At 43.7% G+C, this 17564-nt stretch overlaps 1 protein-coding gene across 1 annotated transcript in view; it reads right to left on the bottom strand.

Moving 5' to 3' along the window:
* pkd1l2 (polycystin 1 like 2) overlaps positions 1-17564 on the bottom strand; it is a 124230-nt gene that overhangs the window by 84607 nt on the left and 22059 nt on the right. The window contains exons 6-11 of the mRNA XM_033036508.1: positions 14501-14721; positions 12224-12628; positions 11166-11285; positions 8354-8418; positions 6743-6917; positions 4023-4236 (exon numbers count right to left, since the gene is read on the bottom strand). Coding sequence (XP_032892399.1) covers positions 4023-4236; positions 6743-6917; positions 8354-8418; positions 11166-11285; positions 12224-12628; positions 14501-14721 — 1200 coding nt within the window. The remainder of the gene's footprint in view (positions 1-4022; positions 4237-6742; positions 6918-8353; positions 8419-11165; positions 11286-12223; positions 12629-14500; positions 14722-17564) is intronic.

Here is a 17564-nt window from a genome sequence, read left to right as displayed (position 1 = left end):
TACACTGGGCGGCGGACTGGCTTGTGATGCGAATAGGGCTGTTGAGCCAAAACCAAAAAGGCCTAAGGCAGGCAACGCCATTGTAGTAGGAGACTCCATTGTGAGAGGTACGGACAGGGGTTTCTGCGGCAACAGACGGGATGCGAGGATGGTGTGCTGCCTTCCTGGTGCCAGGATCCAGGATGTCACGGACAGAGTGCAGAAAATCCTCAAGGGCGAAGGTGAACATCCGGAAGTGGTAGTGCATGTCTGCACAAACGATGTCGGAAAGAAGGGGACGAATATTCTGCAGCGAGACTTTAGAGAGCTCGGAAAAAGCAGGACCTCCAGGGTTGTTATCTCTGATTTGCTTCCAGTTCCTCGTGCTGGCGAGAGCAGGAACAGGGAGATACGGGACCTGAACGTGTGGCTGAGGAACTGGTGCACGGGGCAGGGATTTAGATTCTTAGATCACTGGGATCTGTTTTGGGGTAAGGGGGAACTGTACAAAAGGGACGGATTGCATCTTAACAGGTGTGGGACCAGCATTCTGGCAGGCAGGTTTGCCACTGCTACACGGGTGGTTTTAAACTGAATAAGGAGGGTGGGGTGTCGAATGGGCTAGTGGAGGATGGAGTTAAAGGGAAAGGGTTTCTTAAATGTGTGAGCGTAGAGACAGAGGGGTGTAAAATGAGGGTAGAAGCAATAGGTAGCAAGGTGAAAAGTAAAAGTGGCAGGCCGGAAAATCTAGGGCAAAAATCAAAAAGGGCCACTTTTCAACAAAATTGTATAAGGGGTAAGAGTGTTGTAAAAACAAGCCTGAAGGCTTTGTGTCTCAATGCAAGGAGCATTCGTAATAAGGTGGATGAGTTGAATGGGCAGATAGCTATTAATGACTATGATATAGTTGGGATCACGGAGACATGGCTCCAGGGTGACCAAGGCTGGGAGCTGAACATCCAGGGATATTCAATATTCAGGAGGGATAGAGAGAAAGGAAAAGGAGGTGGGGTAGCGTTGCTGATTAGAGAGGAGATTAACACAATGGAAAGGAAGGACATTAGTTTGCACGATGTGGAATCGGTATGGGTAGAGCTGCGAAACACTAAGGGGCAGAAAATGCTGGTGGGTGTTGTGTACAGGCCACCTAACAGTAGTAGTGAAGTTGGAGATGGTATCAAACAGGAAATTAGAAATGCGTGCGACAAAGGCAAAACCGTTATAATGGGTGACTTCAATCTACATATAGATTGGGTGAATCAAATTGGCAGGGGTGCTGAGGAAGAGGATTTTTTGGAATGTATGCGGGATAGTTATCTAAATCAACATGTAGAGGAACCAACAAGAGAGCAGGCTATTTAGACTGGGTATTGAGTAATGAGGAAGGGTTAGTTAGCAGTCTTGTTGTACGTGCCCCCTTGGGCAAGAGTGACCATAATATGGTTGAGTTCTTCATTAGGATGGAGAGTGACATTGTTAATTCAGAAACAATGGTTCTGAACTTAAAGAAAGGTAACTTTGAGGGTATGAGACGTGAATTGGCCAAGATTGACTGGCAATTAATTCTAAAAGGGTTGACGGTGGATATGCAATGGAAGACATTTAAAGACTGCATGGATGAACTACAAAAATTGTTCATCCCAGTTTGGCAAAAGAATAAATCAGGGAAGGCAGTGCATCCGTGGATAACAAGGGAAATCAGGGATAGTATCAAAGCGAAGGATGATGCGTACAAATTAGCCAGAAAAAGCAGCATACCGGAGGACTGGGAGAAATTCAGAGACCAGCAGAGGAGGACAAAGGGCTTAATTAGGAAAGGAAAAATAGATTATGAAAGAAAACTGGCAGGGAACATAAAAACTGACTGCAAAAGTTTTTATAGATATGTGAAAAGAAAGAGATTAGTTAAAACAAATGTAGGTCCCTTGCAGTCAGAAACGGGTGAGTTGATCATGGGGAACAAGGATATGGCGGACCAATTGAATAACTACTTTGGTTCCGTCTTCACTAAGGAAGACATAAATAATCTGCCGGAAATAGCAGGGGACCGCGGGTCAAAGGAGTTGGAGGAATTGAGTGAAATCCAGGTTAGCCGGGAAGTGGTGTTGGGTAAATTAAATGGATTAAAGGCCGATAAATCCCCAGGGCCAGATAGGCTGCATCCCAGAGTACTTAAGGAAGTAGCTCCAGAAATAGTGGATGCATTAGTAATAATCTTTCAAAACTCTTTAGATTCTGGAGTAGTTCCTGAGGATTGGCGGGTAGCAAACGTAACCCCACTTTTTAAGAAGGGAGGGAGAGAGAAAACGGGGAATTACAGACCAGTTAGTCTAACATCGGTAGTGGGGAAACTGCTAGAGTCAGTTATTAAAGATGGGATAGCAGCACATTTGGAAAGTGGTGAAATCATTGGACAAAGTCAGCATGGATTTACGAAAGGTAAATCATGTCTGACGAATCTTATAGAATTTTTCGAGGATGTAACTAGTAGCGTGGATAGGGGAGAACCAGTGGATGTGGTGTATCTGGACTTCCAGAAGGCTTTCGACAAGGTCCCACATAAGAGATTAGTTTACAAACTTAAAGCACACGGCATTGGGGGTTCAGTATTGATGTGGATAGAGAACTGGCTGGCAAACAGGAAGCAAAGAGTAGGAGTAAACGGGTCCTTTTCACAATGGCAGGCAGTGACTAGTGGGGTACCGCAAGGCTCAGTGCTGGGACCCCAGCTATTTACAATATATATTAATGATCTGGATGAGGGAATTGAAGGCAATATCTCCAAGTTTGCGGATGACACTAAGCTGGGGGGCAGTGTTAGCTGTGAGGAGGATGCTAGGAGACTGCAAGGTGACTTGGATAGGCTGGGTGAGTGGGCAAATGTTTGGCAGATGCAGTATAATGTGGATAAATGTGAGGTTATCCATTTTGGTGGCAAAAACAGGAAAGCAGACTATTATCTAAATGGTGGCCGACTAGGAAAAGGGGAGATGCAGCGAGACCTGGGTGTCATGGTACACCAGTCATTGAAAGTGGGCATGCAGGTGCAGCAGGCAGTGAAGAAAGCGAATGGTATGTTAGCTTTCATAGCAAAAGGATTTGAGTATAGGAGCAGGGAGGTTCTACTGCAGTTGTACAGGGTCTTGGTGAGACCACACCTGGAGTATTGCATACAGTTTTGGTCTCCAAATCTGAGGAAGGACATTATTGCCATAGAGGGAGTGCAGAGAAGGTTCACCAGACTGATTCCTGGGATGTCAGGACTGTCTTATGAAGAAAGACTGGATAGACTTGGTTTATACTCTCTAGAATTTAGGAGATTGAAAGGGGATCTTATAGAAACGTACAAAATTCTTAAGGGGTTGGACAGGCTAGATGCAGGAAGATTGCTCCCGATGTTGGGGAAGTCCAGGACAAGGGGTCACAGATAAGGGGGAAATCCTTTAAAACCGAGATGAGAAGAACTTTTTTCACACAGAGAGTGGTGAATCTCTGGAACTCCCTGCCACAGAGGGTAGTCGAGGCCAGTTCATTGGCTATATTTAAGAGGGAGTTAGATGTGGCCCTTGCGGCTAAGGGGATCAGAGGGTATGGAGAGAAGGCAGGTACGGGATACTGAGTTGGATGATCAGCCATGATCATATTGAATGGCGGTGCAGGCTCGAAGGGCCGAATGGCCTACTCCTGCACCTAATTTCTATGTTTCTATGTTTCTATATCCCCTGACACCCGTACTAATCAAGAATCTGTCAATTGCCGCCTTAAAGATATGACTTTATCCCCACAGCTGTCTGTGGCAATGAAATGCACATTCACCACCCTCTGGCTAAAGAAATTCCTCCTCATAGAGAGATAGACTGGAAGTGCCTAGAACTATGCATGGATACGAACATAATAAAATGACAACGTTGTTGGTGCATTGGCTGCAGGGTTAATGTTGCAAACACACACACAAATTGTCCCTCCACTGTCATTTGCGACGGAACAGTGGATCAAATGACCTTGTTCACTAGTTTATCACCAGGGTAAGCTCCAATCCATACCTGACTCTGACATCCAATCCTCTTTTGCCCCCCTTGTTGAGGACCAGGCATTTCTCGGCTGTGCTGTTCGTTTTGCCTGGAGCACTTACAGTTAACCTGACAGAAATGAAAGAGTTAGGTGGAGGTAGGCAGGCGGGGATGATGGTCAGATCCTGTTGGTCGGTGTTCATTTGGCCGCTCCTTGTACAGATGTTCCACAATGGCCAGCACGCCCCTTAGTGAGGAAGAGAGAAAGATATTGTAAAGATAGAGGACACACTCCATCCTTTTCAGGGTGGGAATCAATTGAAATTATTAGGCCTACTCTTAAAACTCAGTAATATGCATCCTCATATTAAACCCTTGACAGTCCAGCATGAGAAAAACAAACAGGAGTGGGCTATTCTCCCGCTCCCTCTGTTCAAGACGATTCTGGCCAATCTGGATTCTGGCCGATTCCCTGTATTTGGTTGAGTTTAGAGACACAGCGTGGGAACAAGCCCTTCGGCCCACCGAGACCACGCAGACCATTGATCACCCCGCACACTGGTTCCTTATTATCCCATTTTTGGATCCTATACACACCAGGGCCAATTTACAGAAGCCAATGAACCTACAAACCTGCACGTCTTTGGGGTGTGGGAGGAAACCCACGCAGTCACAGGGAGCACATACAAACTACGCTCAGATGGCACCCATAGTCAGGATCGAACCTGGGACTCTGGTGAGGTGAAGCATTATTCCCACATCCCTTGATTCCTTTAAGATCTACTTTTCTCTCAGCTCCAATTTTACTTCTCAAGGAGATAAAGAATTGAATTACTATCTTTTATGTTCATTAAAACAGAATTTTGGGTCATCCTAATGTTTGCGAAACTCATAAAAGAACAAATCTTCAATGGCAATGTTCACAGAGCAACACTGTCAGGTACCCTTGTGTAACATTTTGCTGAAATAGACACTTGCAGTTTCAACACAATGTTTTCTCATGATTAGTCTCAAGATCATAGCTTCGTTTAGTTTAGAGATACAGCGCAGAAACGGGCCCTTCGGCTCACCGAGTCCTCGCAATCACCCTACATACTAGCACTATCCTACACACTAGGGACAATTCTACAATTTGCAGAAGCCAATTTAACCTACAAGCCTGCACGTCTGTGGAATGTGGGAGGAAACCGGAGCACCCAGCGAAAACCCACGCGGTCACAGGGGAAATGTACACATTCCGTACAGACAGGACCTGTAGTCATGATCGAACCTGGATCTCTGGCGCTGTGAGGCAGCTGTTCTACTGCTACACCACTGTACTGCCCCTTAGAGTACTGCCATTTAGTGGAGTGAGTATGATCTCTGAAGCCAACTTCTAAAGCGATAAACCACAGTGCAAGCAATACTCCAAGCTATTGGGGGGTGTTGGTACTGAACGAATAGATGCTGGATTGGTAAAAGGTTAGTGACCGTTCACAAATGGACAGGCTGCTGAAGGATAGTGCTCGTGAGGGTCCAGGTCTTTGTGCATGGGGACCATAGGGACAATGCCAAGGTGCTCCTGTCAAGAGGTCACTATAAGGATAGGAGTAGTGTCTTAGAATGGGTGCATTTCAGCGATGCCTGAATTCAATGAGCTAAATCAAGGAGAGTCGACAGACAAAGTAAATTAGAAAGCAAATTAGCAGAAAGGGGTTGAAAGAGAGGAGAGAGATAGGTGGTCTAGTGTGGGGAACGATGAGGAGGAAGGAGGAAAATATAGATGCATTCCCCACTCCCATCTACAAATAGATGAAACCATCATTTAATGGAGTAACTAATCTTTAAAATGGAAGCAAATGGATGAAGGCTCCATTTCCATTCTAAAGTTGTTCAGGCCAACTTTTCTGTTCTTTGCTGTTCATGAGATGTTATTGTGTGCCAACACCTCATATAAAGCACACCAACATCTCTACTAGGTTAGGGAAGTTCAGCATGTTCTCAACAATTCTCACCATGCATACAGATGCGCCGTAGAAAGCTTTTCATCAGGGCGCATTATAGTATGTTAGGGAACAGCTCCATCTAAGTGCAGCCCAGACCATCACACAAAGCAACCTCCTTTTCATTGACTCCATCTATACCTCACGCTGCCTCGGCATAGCCAGCGGCATAATCACGGATGAGTCGCAGTCCGTCCACTCTCTCTCTCCCCGGCCCATCAGGCAAGAGATACAGAAGTGTGAAAATGTACACCTCCAGATTCAGAGACAGTTTCTTCCCAGCTGTTATCAGCAACTGAACCATCCTATCAACAACTAGAGAGCGGTACTGAGCTACCATCTACCTCATTGGAGACCCTCGTACTATCTGCAATGAAACTTTACTGGTTATCATCTTGCACTAAACATTGTTCCATTTATTCTGTATCTGTACACTGTGGATGGCTCGATTGTAATCATGTATAGTCTTTCCGTTGACTGGATAGCACGCAACAAAGAGCTTCTCATTGTACCTCGGTCTATGGGGACAGACAGAATCTCACATCATCGCCTATATCTCTCGTTTCCCTTATCCCTAACCAGTCTGAAGAAGGATCTCGACCCGAAACGTCACCCATTCCTTCTCTCCAGAGATGCTGCCTGCCCCGCTGAGTTACTCCAGCATTTTGTGTCTATCTTCGGTTTACACCAGCATCTGCAGTTCCTTCATATACATATAAAATGCTTTGACTAAAAGTGTACTCTGAGGTTTTGAATGATTTAATAACATACCACACGACCAATGGAAAGCCATTTTACTGTAGTCATGCTCGTCATTGTTCCTCGATTTCCTCCCACTCAGAAGCAGCTGAGAAAATGGATCTGCTGCCTCCAGACGACTACCTGTAACCTTGGCTTGAAGAGAGTCCAGTTGGAGAGTTTCACCAGCTTCTGTCTTTGGATGGGTCTGAGAGAAAAAAAAATCATTGGTCAGGTTGCTAAAATATTGGACAAAGTTGAAAAAGTTGCTAGTAATGATTGATGAATTGGCATTTAACTTAAAGAATAATATTATGGTTCTGAAATTAGCTTGGAGTTGCTCTGCTACTCACTTTAACTGCAGTATAACTGTGGCAAAAATCCTTGTTAAATTCAATAGAGAATGGTTATGATTTTGAGAAAATTCACAACTATTACGTATAGTGTTATTGGCTCCACACATGTCATGATCTACCTCAAAGAGCTCCCATTGAAGTCATGCAATGGGTTTGATTGAATTGATTAAAAGATACATCATGAAAATAGGCCATTTGGCCCTCTGCGTGCACGGCAGTCATCGATCACCCGTACACACTATGTTATTCTACGCACATCCATTCCTTACACACTGAGGGCCAATTTGCTGAGGCCAATTAGTAACGATGTTACAAAACTTACCTTCATCAGCGCTGCAGTTCTGCCACTGGCCGTGTGCGCGACTTTGGTGCCTTTGAGGGGGGGGGGGGGGGGGGGGGGGGGGGGGTGGGATTAAAATGCCGTTTTCTCCTGCCTGTCGGAGGCGGATTTCCTCGGGCTGCCAGCTGCTCATGAAAAATCGACCGGACTTCTGTTCTCAATATGTTAAAAAAAAAAAAAATTTAATCGCTGGACAATTTAATCGCTGGATTAAAGTAAAAAGCTACTTCTAACGCCGTCAACGCCTACAACGTGACGGATCTCAAGTACGGGACAAAACACGGTGTAAGTCGTTTAATTTACATATAAACTTGCTACTTGGGATGACTTTAATCAATCCTCAATAAGTGAAAATGTGATTTGGGCCCCATACGAAGCGGCAGTGTTTTTCCTGCCGATATGGGGTTCAAATTCACCGCAAATGCAACATTCTAATCGATCGCGTTCCAGAAGCAAAATGATTAAAATGCCCATTTTTTTTGGAGATAAGCCGTCTAAATTGTCTATATTTTGTGTTATTCTCTCCCTCCAAATTGCTTTTTATTTTTAAACTAAATATTCACAACCGTTTGAGTCACATGTATTGTGCAAAAAACAATAATTTGATGATATTTTGGGTGGATGTTTCTAGATTAATTGATGGGAATTAAACATTAAATTCCTTCCATCTGGGATATAAATTCATGACAGTGAGATTTAAAAATCATGTTATATTGTGAATTTTTGTTTGAATGGGATTAGTTTGTTATTTGGATACTTGGTACAGATTTGCTTCTCTATGACTGCGTCATTTATTGGACCAGAGGCAGATTCCACAGGTGAGCAGCTGGATACTTCCATAGTCCGAGTTGAACAGGAGATAACGGATCGTTAGACCATTTAACTGATACGTATTTTCATTCCAATTATTTTAAAATAATTACATCTTGAATTCTAAACTTTGCTTACTTGTGGTGAAGGTATGTCAGCTCCATCGTTGGTTTTATTGCTTGAAGCTGCCAAAGAAACAGAAATAAAGGGAGTGAAGATGTTTTACTGAAAGTAAACATGCAGGTACAGCAGGCAGTGAAGAAAGCAAATGTCATGTTGGCCTTCATTGCGAGAGGATTTGAGTAGAGGAGCAAGGCAGTCCTACTGCAGTTGTAAAGGGCCCTGGTGAGACCACACCTGGAGTATTGTGTGCAGTTTTGGTCTCCTAATTTGAGGAAGGACATTCTTGCTATTGAGGGAGTGCAGCGTAGGTTTACCAGTTTAATTCCCGGGATGGCAGGGCTGACATATGATGAAAGAATTGTATTCTGGACTTTTATTCACTGGAATTTCTGTTTTTCAAGAGAGAGTTAGATTTAGCTCTTGGGGCTAAAGGAATCAAGGGATATGGGGAAAAAGCAAGATTGGGGCCAAAGGAATCAAGGGATATGGGGAAAAAGCAAGATTGGGGTACTGATTTTGGATGATCAGCCATGGCTCGAAAGGCCAAATGGCCTACTCCTGCACCTATTTATCTATGTTTCTAAGTTTCTAATTTAGAAGGATGAGAGGGCATTTTATAGAATCATATAACATTCTTAAGGAATTGGACAGGCTAGATGCAGGAAAATTGCTCCTGATGTCGGGAGAGTCCAGAACCACGGGTCACAATTTAAGAATAAGGGGTAGGCCATTTAGGACTGAGATGAGGAAAAACTTTTTCCACAAAGAGTTGTGAATCTATGGAAATCTTTTTCACAGAAGGCTGTGGAGGCCAATTCACTGGATGTTTTCAAGAGAGCGTTAGATCTAGCTCTTAGGGTTAACGGAATCGAGGGATATGGGGAAAAAGCGGGAACTGGGTACTTATTTTGTATGATCAGCCATGATCATATTGAGTGGCGGTATTGGTTCGAAGGGCTGAATGGCCTACTCCTGCACCTATGTTTCTCAAAAAAGTTAATCTTTTTGCACTTTGTAAAACACTCAAGGAACAAAAATTATTACTGTTGCCAGCAAAAAAAAGGGAGCTGGTAAAACTATATCATAGTATCCTCCAAAATGTATTCTCTAATATTCGCTGTGAAATGTTTTTAAGGGCCTGTCCCACTGAGGCGACCTTATTGGCGAGTTTAGAAGACTCTGCGCTCACCACAAGCTCGCCACTTGGTTGCCACATGTTCGTAGATGGTCTCTGGTGAATCTCCTTCATGGTCGAGAGGAGTTCCCGCATGGTGGTAACTATGCGCGGCCTCAGTATGGTCGCCCAAAATGTTTCAACATGTTCAAAATTTTTCCGCGACCAAAAATTGGTTGCCATGTGGAAAATCGATACTTTTGAAGTTGTAGTGCAGTGGTAGTGGGGTCGCCATGTGGTTGTAGGCAGTCGAGGTAGTTGTAGGAAATCTCCTTTGCTGTCCGGGCATTTTAAATGTCTCATTGGGGGAAAAAAACGTAAGCACGAGTTTTCAGAACCAATTAAAACCGACCGGTCCGTTAAACTTCACAGCTGTGTATCTCTGGCTTATTAAAAGTTGTCTGACTTCTTAAAATGTGTCTCCACTCCTTCCTCCCCCTTCTCTCCCCTTCTTCCCCCTTTCTCCCCCCTTCTCCCCTCCTCGCTCTTTTAAATGACTTACCGTACACTGTGCTAGCCGTCTTTAACCTTCCTGTTCATCGCGGGTATCACCTTGGCTTTGCACCGTGTGAATTTCAGACAGCGCTCCCCCACCTTCCCTGGCCCCCGCCTTTGTGATGTGTTTGTGTGTGTGTGTGTTCCGCATCTTTCCATCTCGCGGATTTTCAGTCGAGTGCCTCCGAGCTTGAAGGTCGCAGACAGTCCGCTGAAAAGTCTCGTAAGTGGGACAGGCCCTTTACCATCTCATTTCCTGTTTCACCAACAACAGTCACAACCATGATTTCTCATCTGTGTTCACTAGCAAGAACTTGTTTTTTAGTTTTAGTTTTTGAGAGCATGGAAGCTCTCCACAGGGTGGAACCAGGCCCTTCTGCCCACCGATTAACAGTCACCCGTTCACGCTAGTTCTATCCCACACACCAGGGACAATTTTTTTACGGAAGCCAAGTAACCTACAAACTCGCACGTTTTGGAACGTGGGAGGAAACCGGAGCACCTGCAGAAAACGCACAGGGAGAACGTGAAATCTCCTCAAAGACAGACAGCACCCGAGGTCAGGATCGAACCTGGGATCAAAATGTTGTCTGTCCATTCTCTGACTGCTGAGTTCCTCCAGGACTTTGGCTTTTGCTCAAGATTCCAGCATCTGCAGTCACTTGTGATTCCACTGCTTGTGAATTGAGCTGAATTATGAGGTCATAAGGTCAAAAGTGATGAGAACAGAATTAGGCCATTCGGCCTATTATTCATAGACTTATGAATAAACTTCAGACTTTGAGAGGTGTAGGGGGATGGTAAATGTTTTTAGTTGGAGAATGGAAGATCAGTGCTGCACCATTTAGCCGCTCGAATCTGATTTACTCTTCAGTCAGATCTCACTCCACAAATTTCCTTTGTCCGCTAACTCAAGTGCTCTCTTGTAATTTTGTCCGGATTACAAGAAGTGCCGGAACACCATATGCCAGCAAATCGGTGGTGGACCGGCATAAAGCTACCACCTTCCAGTTTCCCGCTACTAAATGTAGAGAGGGGAGAGTTGTAGAGCTATAGTCCATGGGCAGCCCTCAGGAAGGCCAGAAGGTCGAAGGAGATCGAAAGCTGTAGAATTTCCAATGTTATTTTTAAACAAAAAAAAAAATTAAGAGTACTTACATCTACCATCATTATCATGAGGTGTCAGAGCCGAAGTACGTGCCACAACAGTGATGTTACCAACATTAAAACTGATGCTAGATAAAGCATTGACAGCTTTCCCCTGAACCAGAAACACACCTGTGCATGGATAGAGAACAAAGGGAAAGTCAGTATAAATGGGGTGAACAGGTAATTTCTAGATTTCACTGACAATATTAAGGTGAATGGCTAATTGATGATAAATAAGGTGTTTTCCTCAAGAGCATAAAGGAAGATTTAGTCATAACATTATTAAAGTTGATGGTCCGATGTTGGGGGAGTCCAGAACCAGGGGGCCACACACAGTTTAAGAATAAGGGGTAAGCCATTTAGAACGGAGACGAGGAAACACTTTTTCTCACAGAGAGTTGTGAGTCTGTGGAATTCTCTGCCTCAGAGGGCAGTGGAGGCCGGCTCTCTGGATACTTTCAAGAGAGAGCTAGATAGGGCTCTTAAAGATAGCGGAGTCAGGGGATATGGGGAGAAGGCAGGAACGGGGTACTGATTGGGGATGATCAGCCATGATCACATTGAATGGCGGTGCTGGCTCGAAGGGCCGAATGGCCTACTCCTGCATCTATTGTCCATTGTCTGAGTCAAAGGGAATTCTTGTGGTCTCTGACAGAAATCTCAGAAAACAGGTGTGATTAGCTTTTACATTATTTGCTTAGTTTTCCGTTTATCCTCCAGGCAAATGGTATAATTTGAGACCAAAGTTTGATGATTTCAAGCCAATTGTCTCAGTATGAACTATGACATTTGTTTAAATAAATCACACTGTGTTGATTTCTTGACTCAAATGTATCCCAGGGATGCAGCAGGAAGCCAGAGCATCCGGGGAAAACCCATGCCGTTACAGAGAGAATGTGTACATTCCACACACCCACCATCACACTGAACGCTGAATGTAGGACCTGAGAGACAACAGGTCTACTAGCTGTATCATCCTAATCTTTATTGCAGAAGCAAAGGTGGTTAATAGTTCAGTAAGTGCAGAGTCCTGTTAAAATTATTCAGCTAAAAGAAATGTTAGCTACCTTCGGAGTTCATTGGAAGGCAGTAGGCTCCCACATTACCATCAGGATTCTCAATGGATTCAGAGAAGGTCTCGTTTGGACCGATGAATTCAAACTGTAACTCCACTGGGGCTCCGTGGGACACAGAGATGTTAATCGTCAGATCGCTCCCAAGCTCCAAAACTGCGGAGTTTACCGTAGCTTGCAAACCCTTGATTGGTTCCACAAACTGAACTGTAATATTCCGAGATATCTCTCGAGCTGTGACGTTGTTCTTTGCGAGGATGGTTATCTGGTGTGCACCTGCACCTATCAGCCCTTGTGTGGCATTGTCCATTGTGACATTCTGAGGGACAGTTCCCTGGACGGCCGTGACTGTATGAAGGGCGACTGTTCCAGCTAACATAACATAGGTTACGTTTGTACCTGCAAGAGCGGAAACCTGAACAATTACTCTCGGCTTATTTAATTGGACAGTTTTAATAGCATTAAACATATCTTATATTTCATAATGACATGGAAGGAATCCACTTTGGCCCATTGAGTGTAGACCGGCTCACAAAACAATCCCATTCCCCCGCCAATTTTCATTGTAACCTATTCTCCCTGTATTCCTATCTATTCCTCCCAGATTCTATCACTTACTAACGGTAACTTCCTGTAGCCAATTACCCCAGCAAGCTGCACGTGTTTGGGATGCAGCAGGAAGACAGAGCATCCAGGGAAAACCCATGTCGTTACAAAGAGAATGTGTACATTCCACACACCCACCATCAGATTGAACACTGAATGCAGGACCGGTGAGACAACAGGTCTACTAGCTGTACCGTTACTCCCATTGTTTAAATTGGGTAAATTGGGTGACGTTGTCATTGTAATCCAAAAGCCTTGACTAATGATTTGAAATACATCCACAGTTGCTGATGTTTATATAACCTGGATCTTATCTCTTACTCTTCATTTCAAACCTAGATAGCTCATTTGATAGGACTCCCACCTTTGAATTAAAAAGTTGGCGTTAGGGAGGGGGGAAGTCAAATATCATTACTGAAAAATTGACATAAAGGTCTAATCTGACATTCCAGGGCAGTACTCAGATGAGTAGGAAGTTTCTCTTTGGGACCTAGGTTCAATCCTGACTACGGGTCCCGTCTGTTCAGAGTTTGTACGTTCTCCCTGTGAATGCGTTGGTTATCTCCGGGTGATTTGGTTTCCTCCCACACTCGAAAGATTTGTAGGTTAATTGGCTTCTGTTAATTGTAAAAATTGTCCCCAATGTGTCGGACAGTGTTTAGTATATGCTGGTCAATGCGGACTCAGTGGGCCAAAAGGTCTGTTTCCACACTGTATCTCTAAACTCTTGAGTTATTTGGATCCTGCAACACAGGGCACTGGGACATTTTGTTTGTTTTGTGAATATGGACATCAGCGGTAAACTCATTTATTACCTAATATTATGTTTCCATCCCAGAAAAAGTGGTGATGACTACATAATAGCTTCTGAGCACAGTTCATAGCTGTGGGCATAGAATCTGGATAAGCGACTTGACAGGATAGAAGGTTTCTTTCCCTGAAGGATATTAATGAATGGGTTTTTTCACAACATTCTGGGAGTATCAGGACCATCTTCAAAGCTTTTTATTATCCTTGATTTGTCCAATTAATTGAAATTAAACTTCCCCAGCTGAGCACCAGAGAACATTAAGCCAGACAGCTGGATTCAGTAATGTAACCACAATCCTACAATAACGTTCCCCTTGCATCGTAACTTATGTTAACGGGCAACATTATTTCTATTAAAAGATAAAAACACACAAATTCCGACGGATGTTCATGAAAAATATGTTGTGCTGCCTTCAACCACAAGGTGAATTCATGTTTGATTTTGGAGATTCAGCACAGACACAGGCTCGTTGGCCCACTGAGTCTGCACCGACCAGCGATCCCCTTACACGAACACTAATCTACAATCTAGGGATCTTTATAATCTTTAACAAAGGCAATTAATCTGTAAACCTGTACGTCTTTGGAGAATGGGAGGAAATTGAAGCACCTGGAGAAAACCCACATGGTCACAGGGAGAACGTACAAACTCCGTACAGACAGCACCCGTAGTCAGGATTGAACCCATGTCTCTGTGCTGTAAGGCAGCAACTCTACTGCTGCACCATTGTGCCGTCCTCTTGATCTCCATGTAGAACTGTACAATCTCTGAATGATGTTGACGGGAAGATTTATTTATACCAAAGGATAAAATCACTTAAATTCATACCAGTACTCATGAAAGATGAGCTGTACCTGCTTCAACCACAAGCTGAATCCATAGTGGATCTCCATATCGAACGGTGCAATCTTCTGTTTGATTTGCATTGAAGCACTTGATGATTCCAAAACCACTGATGGGCTGTTGGATTGAGACCATTTTCTGGGCTGTCACATGCCATTCACTAGTGGCGCATTCAACACTGATGGTGAAGAGACCTGTAGCCTGATACTGGTGAGTTATGTTGGTAACAGACCTTTTTTAAAAAAAAAGAGAAAATAATAGATCAAATCCATGGAGATGGAGGAACTGCAGATGTTGGAATCTTGAGCAAAACACAAAGTGCTGGAGTAAATGGTGGAGTAACTCAACGGACCAAACAGCATCTGTAGAGGAATGGACAGGTGATGTTTTGGGTCGGGGCCCCTCTTCATACTGATGTATCTGTTCATCAGTGAATGCAAGGGAACTGCTTTCCTTACATTAATACAGAGGTAGTTAAGTCACTGCACTTTTCAATAAAGTTATTTGTTACATATCTTTGATAAAGGTATTTCAAAGTTATGTGTCGGAAGGAACTGTAGATGTTGGTTTAAACCGAAGATAGACACAAAATGCTGGAGTAACTCAACATAAAAGGCAGCATCTCTGGAGAGAAGGGATGGGCAACATTTCTGGTCGAGACCCTTCTATCCAGAGATGTTGCCTGTCCCACTGAGTTACTCCACCATTTTGTGTCTGTCTTCTATTTCAAAGTTATCATGGCCATTTAGTTTTAGTTTTAGTTTAGTTTAGTTTAGAGATACAGCGTGGAAACAGGCCCTTCGGTCCAACGAGTCCGCACCGACTATCGGTCAACCACGCACACTAACACTACCCTACACACTGGGGACAATTTCACATTTATACCAATCTAATTAACCCACAAACCTGTACGTCTTTGGAGTGCGGGAGTAAACCAAAGGTCTCGGAGAAAACCCATGCGGTCACAGGGAAAACGTACAAACTCTATACAGATGGCACCCGTAGACATGATCAAACCAGGCCTGGCGTTGTAAGTCTGCAGCTCTACCGCTGCACCACCTACCACCCCAAAGACATTTAATGACCAAACATAGACAATAGGTCAATTTGCAATGCAGCTGCTTTTTAACCCTCGGAGAAAATAACATTTGTAACTCTGCAAATGTTCATCTTGGAGGCTTAATGTTTAAGAAGGAACTGCAGATGCTGGAAAATCGAAGGTAGACAAAAATGCTGGAGAAACTCAGCGGGTGAGGCAGCATCTATGGAGCGAAGGAAATAGGCGACGTTTCGGGTCAAGACCCTTGGAGGCTGATTGCTTTGGGAGTATTTATTTCTGTATGTTGGATTCTTGGGATAAGGGCAGTGTCCTGAGGCAGGACAGAATCAAACATCCATAGGTTCTCTGGAATTTCAACAAAACCTTTGAAAAATCCATGGGCTTTTTCAAGGTTGCTTAGGTCTTCTGTCTCTTGGCTAGAGAATCTAGTAGAAGTAGATCCCAGGACAAAGGCCTGGCCATTTAGCTTGGAGATCAGCAGGGGTTTCTTCACTTTGATGGTTGGAAATATTCAGAACATATCTATGGAGTCAAAGCTGAGAGTGAGAGATTTTTGTAATTTTGGGATTTAAAGGTTATGGGGATTAGGTTTAGGTTTTATTATTGTCACCTGTACCTGTTACAGTGAAAAGCTTTATTTTACATGCGATCTAACCAAATCAGATAATGCTATACAAGCCAAACCCAATGTAAAATTGCTAAAGCAAAGGGGAAGATACAGAGTGCAGAACAGTTCTCAGCATTGTAGCACACCAGTCTCATAGACTAAGTCCAATGTCCGTAAATTGACAGTACCCTTGCTTATGAAAGGGTTGTTCAGAATTAGGTAGTAAAAGTTGGTGCTGTAGGATTGCGGTGCGGTTTTTCTCTGCCTTTTTTTATATTCACCATCAATTAGTGTAATTGGTCAAGCATTGTGGCAGATTGAATTTCTTTTGCAGTTAATCTGAAGCATGTGTAAACCAGAATAATTGAATCGTTTGACCATTTATCAACTCCAAAACTTATTAAATCTGGCCAACCTCAGGTATGCAGTGGAAATGGATATATTGGGCACATAAACTATCAACTAAGAAAAATGTGTCTGAGATCTCGGAAGCAACAATGAATGACCAACCTTGATATTCAGGTAGACAATAGACAATAGACGGTGCAGGAGTAGGCCATTCGGCCCTTCGAGCCAGCACCGCCATTCAATGTGATCATGGCTGATCATCCCCAATCAGTACCCAGTTCCTGCCTTCCCCCCATATCCCCTGACTCCACTATTCTTAAGAGCCCTATCTAGCTCTCTCTTGAAAGCATCCAGAGAACCTGCCTCCACCGCCCTCTGAGGCAGAGAATTCCACAGAGAATCGCCACTCTCTGTGAGAAAAAGTGTTTCATCGTCTCCGTTCTAAATGGCTTACTCCTTATTCTTAAACTGTGGTCCCTGGTTCTGGACTTCCCCCAACATCAGGAACGTGTGTCCAAACCCTTAACAATCTTATATGTTTCAATGAGATCCCCTCTCATCCTTCTAAACTCCAGAGTGTCCAAGCCCAGCTGCTCCATTCTCTCAGCATATGACAGTCCCGCCATCCCGGGAATTAACCTTGTAAATCTACGCTGCACTCCCTCAATAGCAAGAATGTCCTTCCTCAAATTAGGGGACCAAAACTGCACACAATACTCCAGGTATAGTCTCACTAGGGCTCTGTACAACTGCAGAAGGACCTCTTTGCTCCTATATTCGATTCCTCTTGTTATAAAGGCCAACAAGCCATTCGCTTTCTTCACTGCCTGCTGTACCTGCATGCTTACTTTCATAGACTGATGTACAAGATATAACAAGTAATATAGGGAGAAAAAAATGTACAAATGCTTTTTAAAAGAATGTCAGGAATAAATGTGGGCTCCTTGGAACCAAAGACAAGACAATAAAAGGGAATAAGACATTGGCACTAAACAAATATTTTTGAGCCGATTTCGCACGCAATACATGTGTTAAAAATAATAGTGGACATTGTAACAAT

The sequence above is a fragment of the Amblyraja radiata genome, chromosome 17, assembly GCF_010909765.2.
Source record: "Amblyraja radiata isolate CabotCenter1 chromosome 17, sAmbRad1.1.pri, whole genome shotgun sequence".
Taxonomy (NCBI): domain Eukaryota; kingdom Metazoa; phylum Chordata; class Chondrichthyes; order Rajiformes; family Rajidae; genus Amblyraja; species Amblyraja radiata.
Note: the sequence above shows the minus strand (reverse complement) of the source record. Positions and strands in the feature narration are given on the sequence as shown.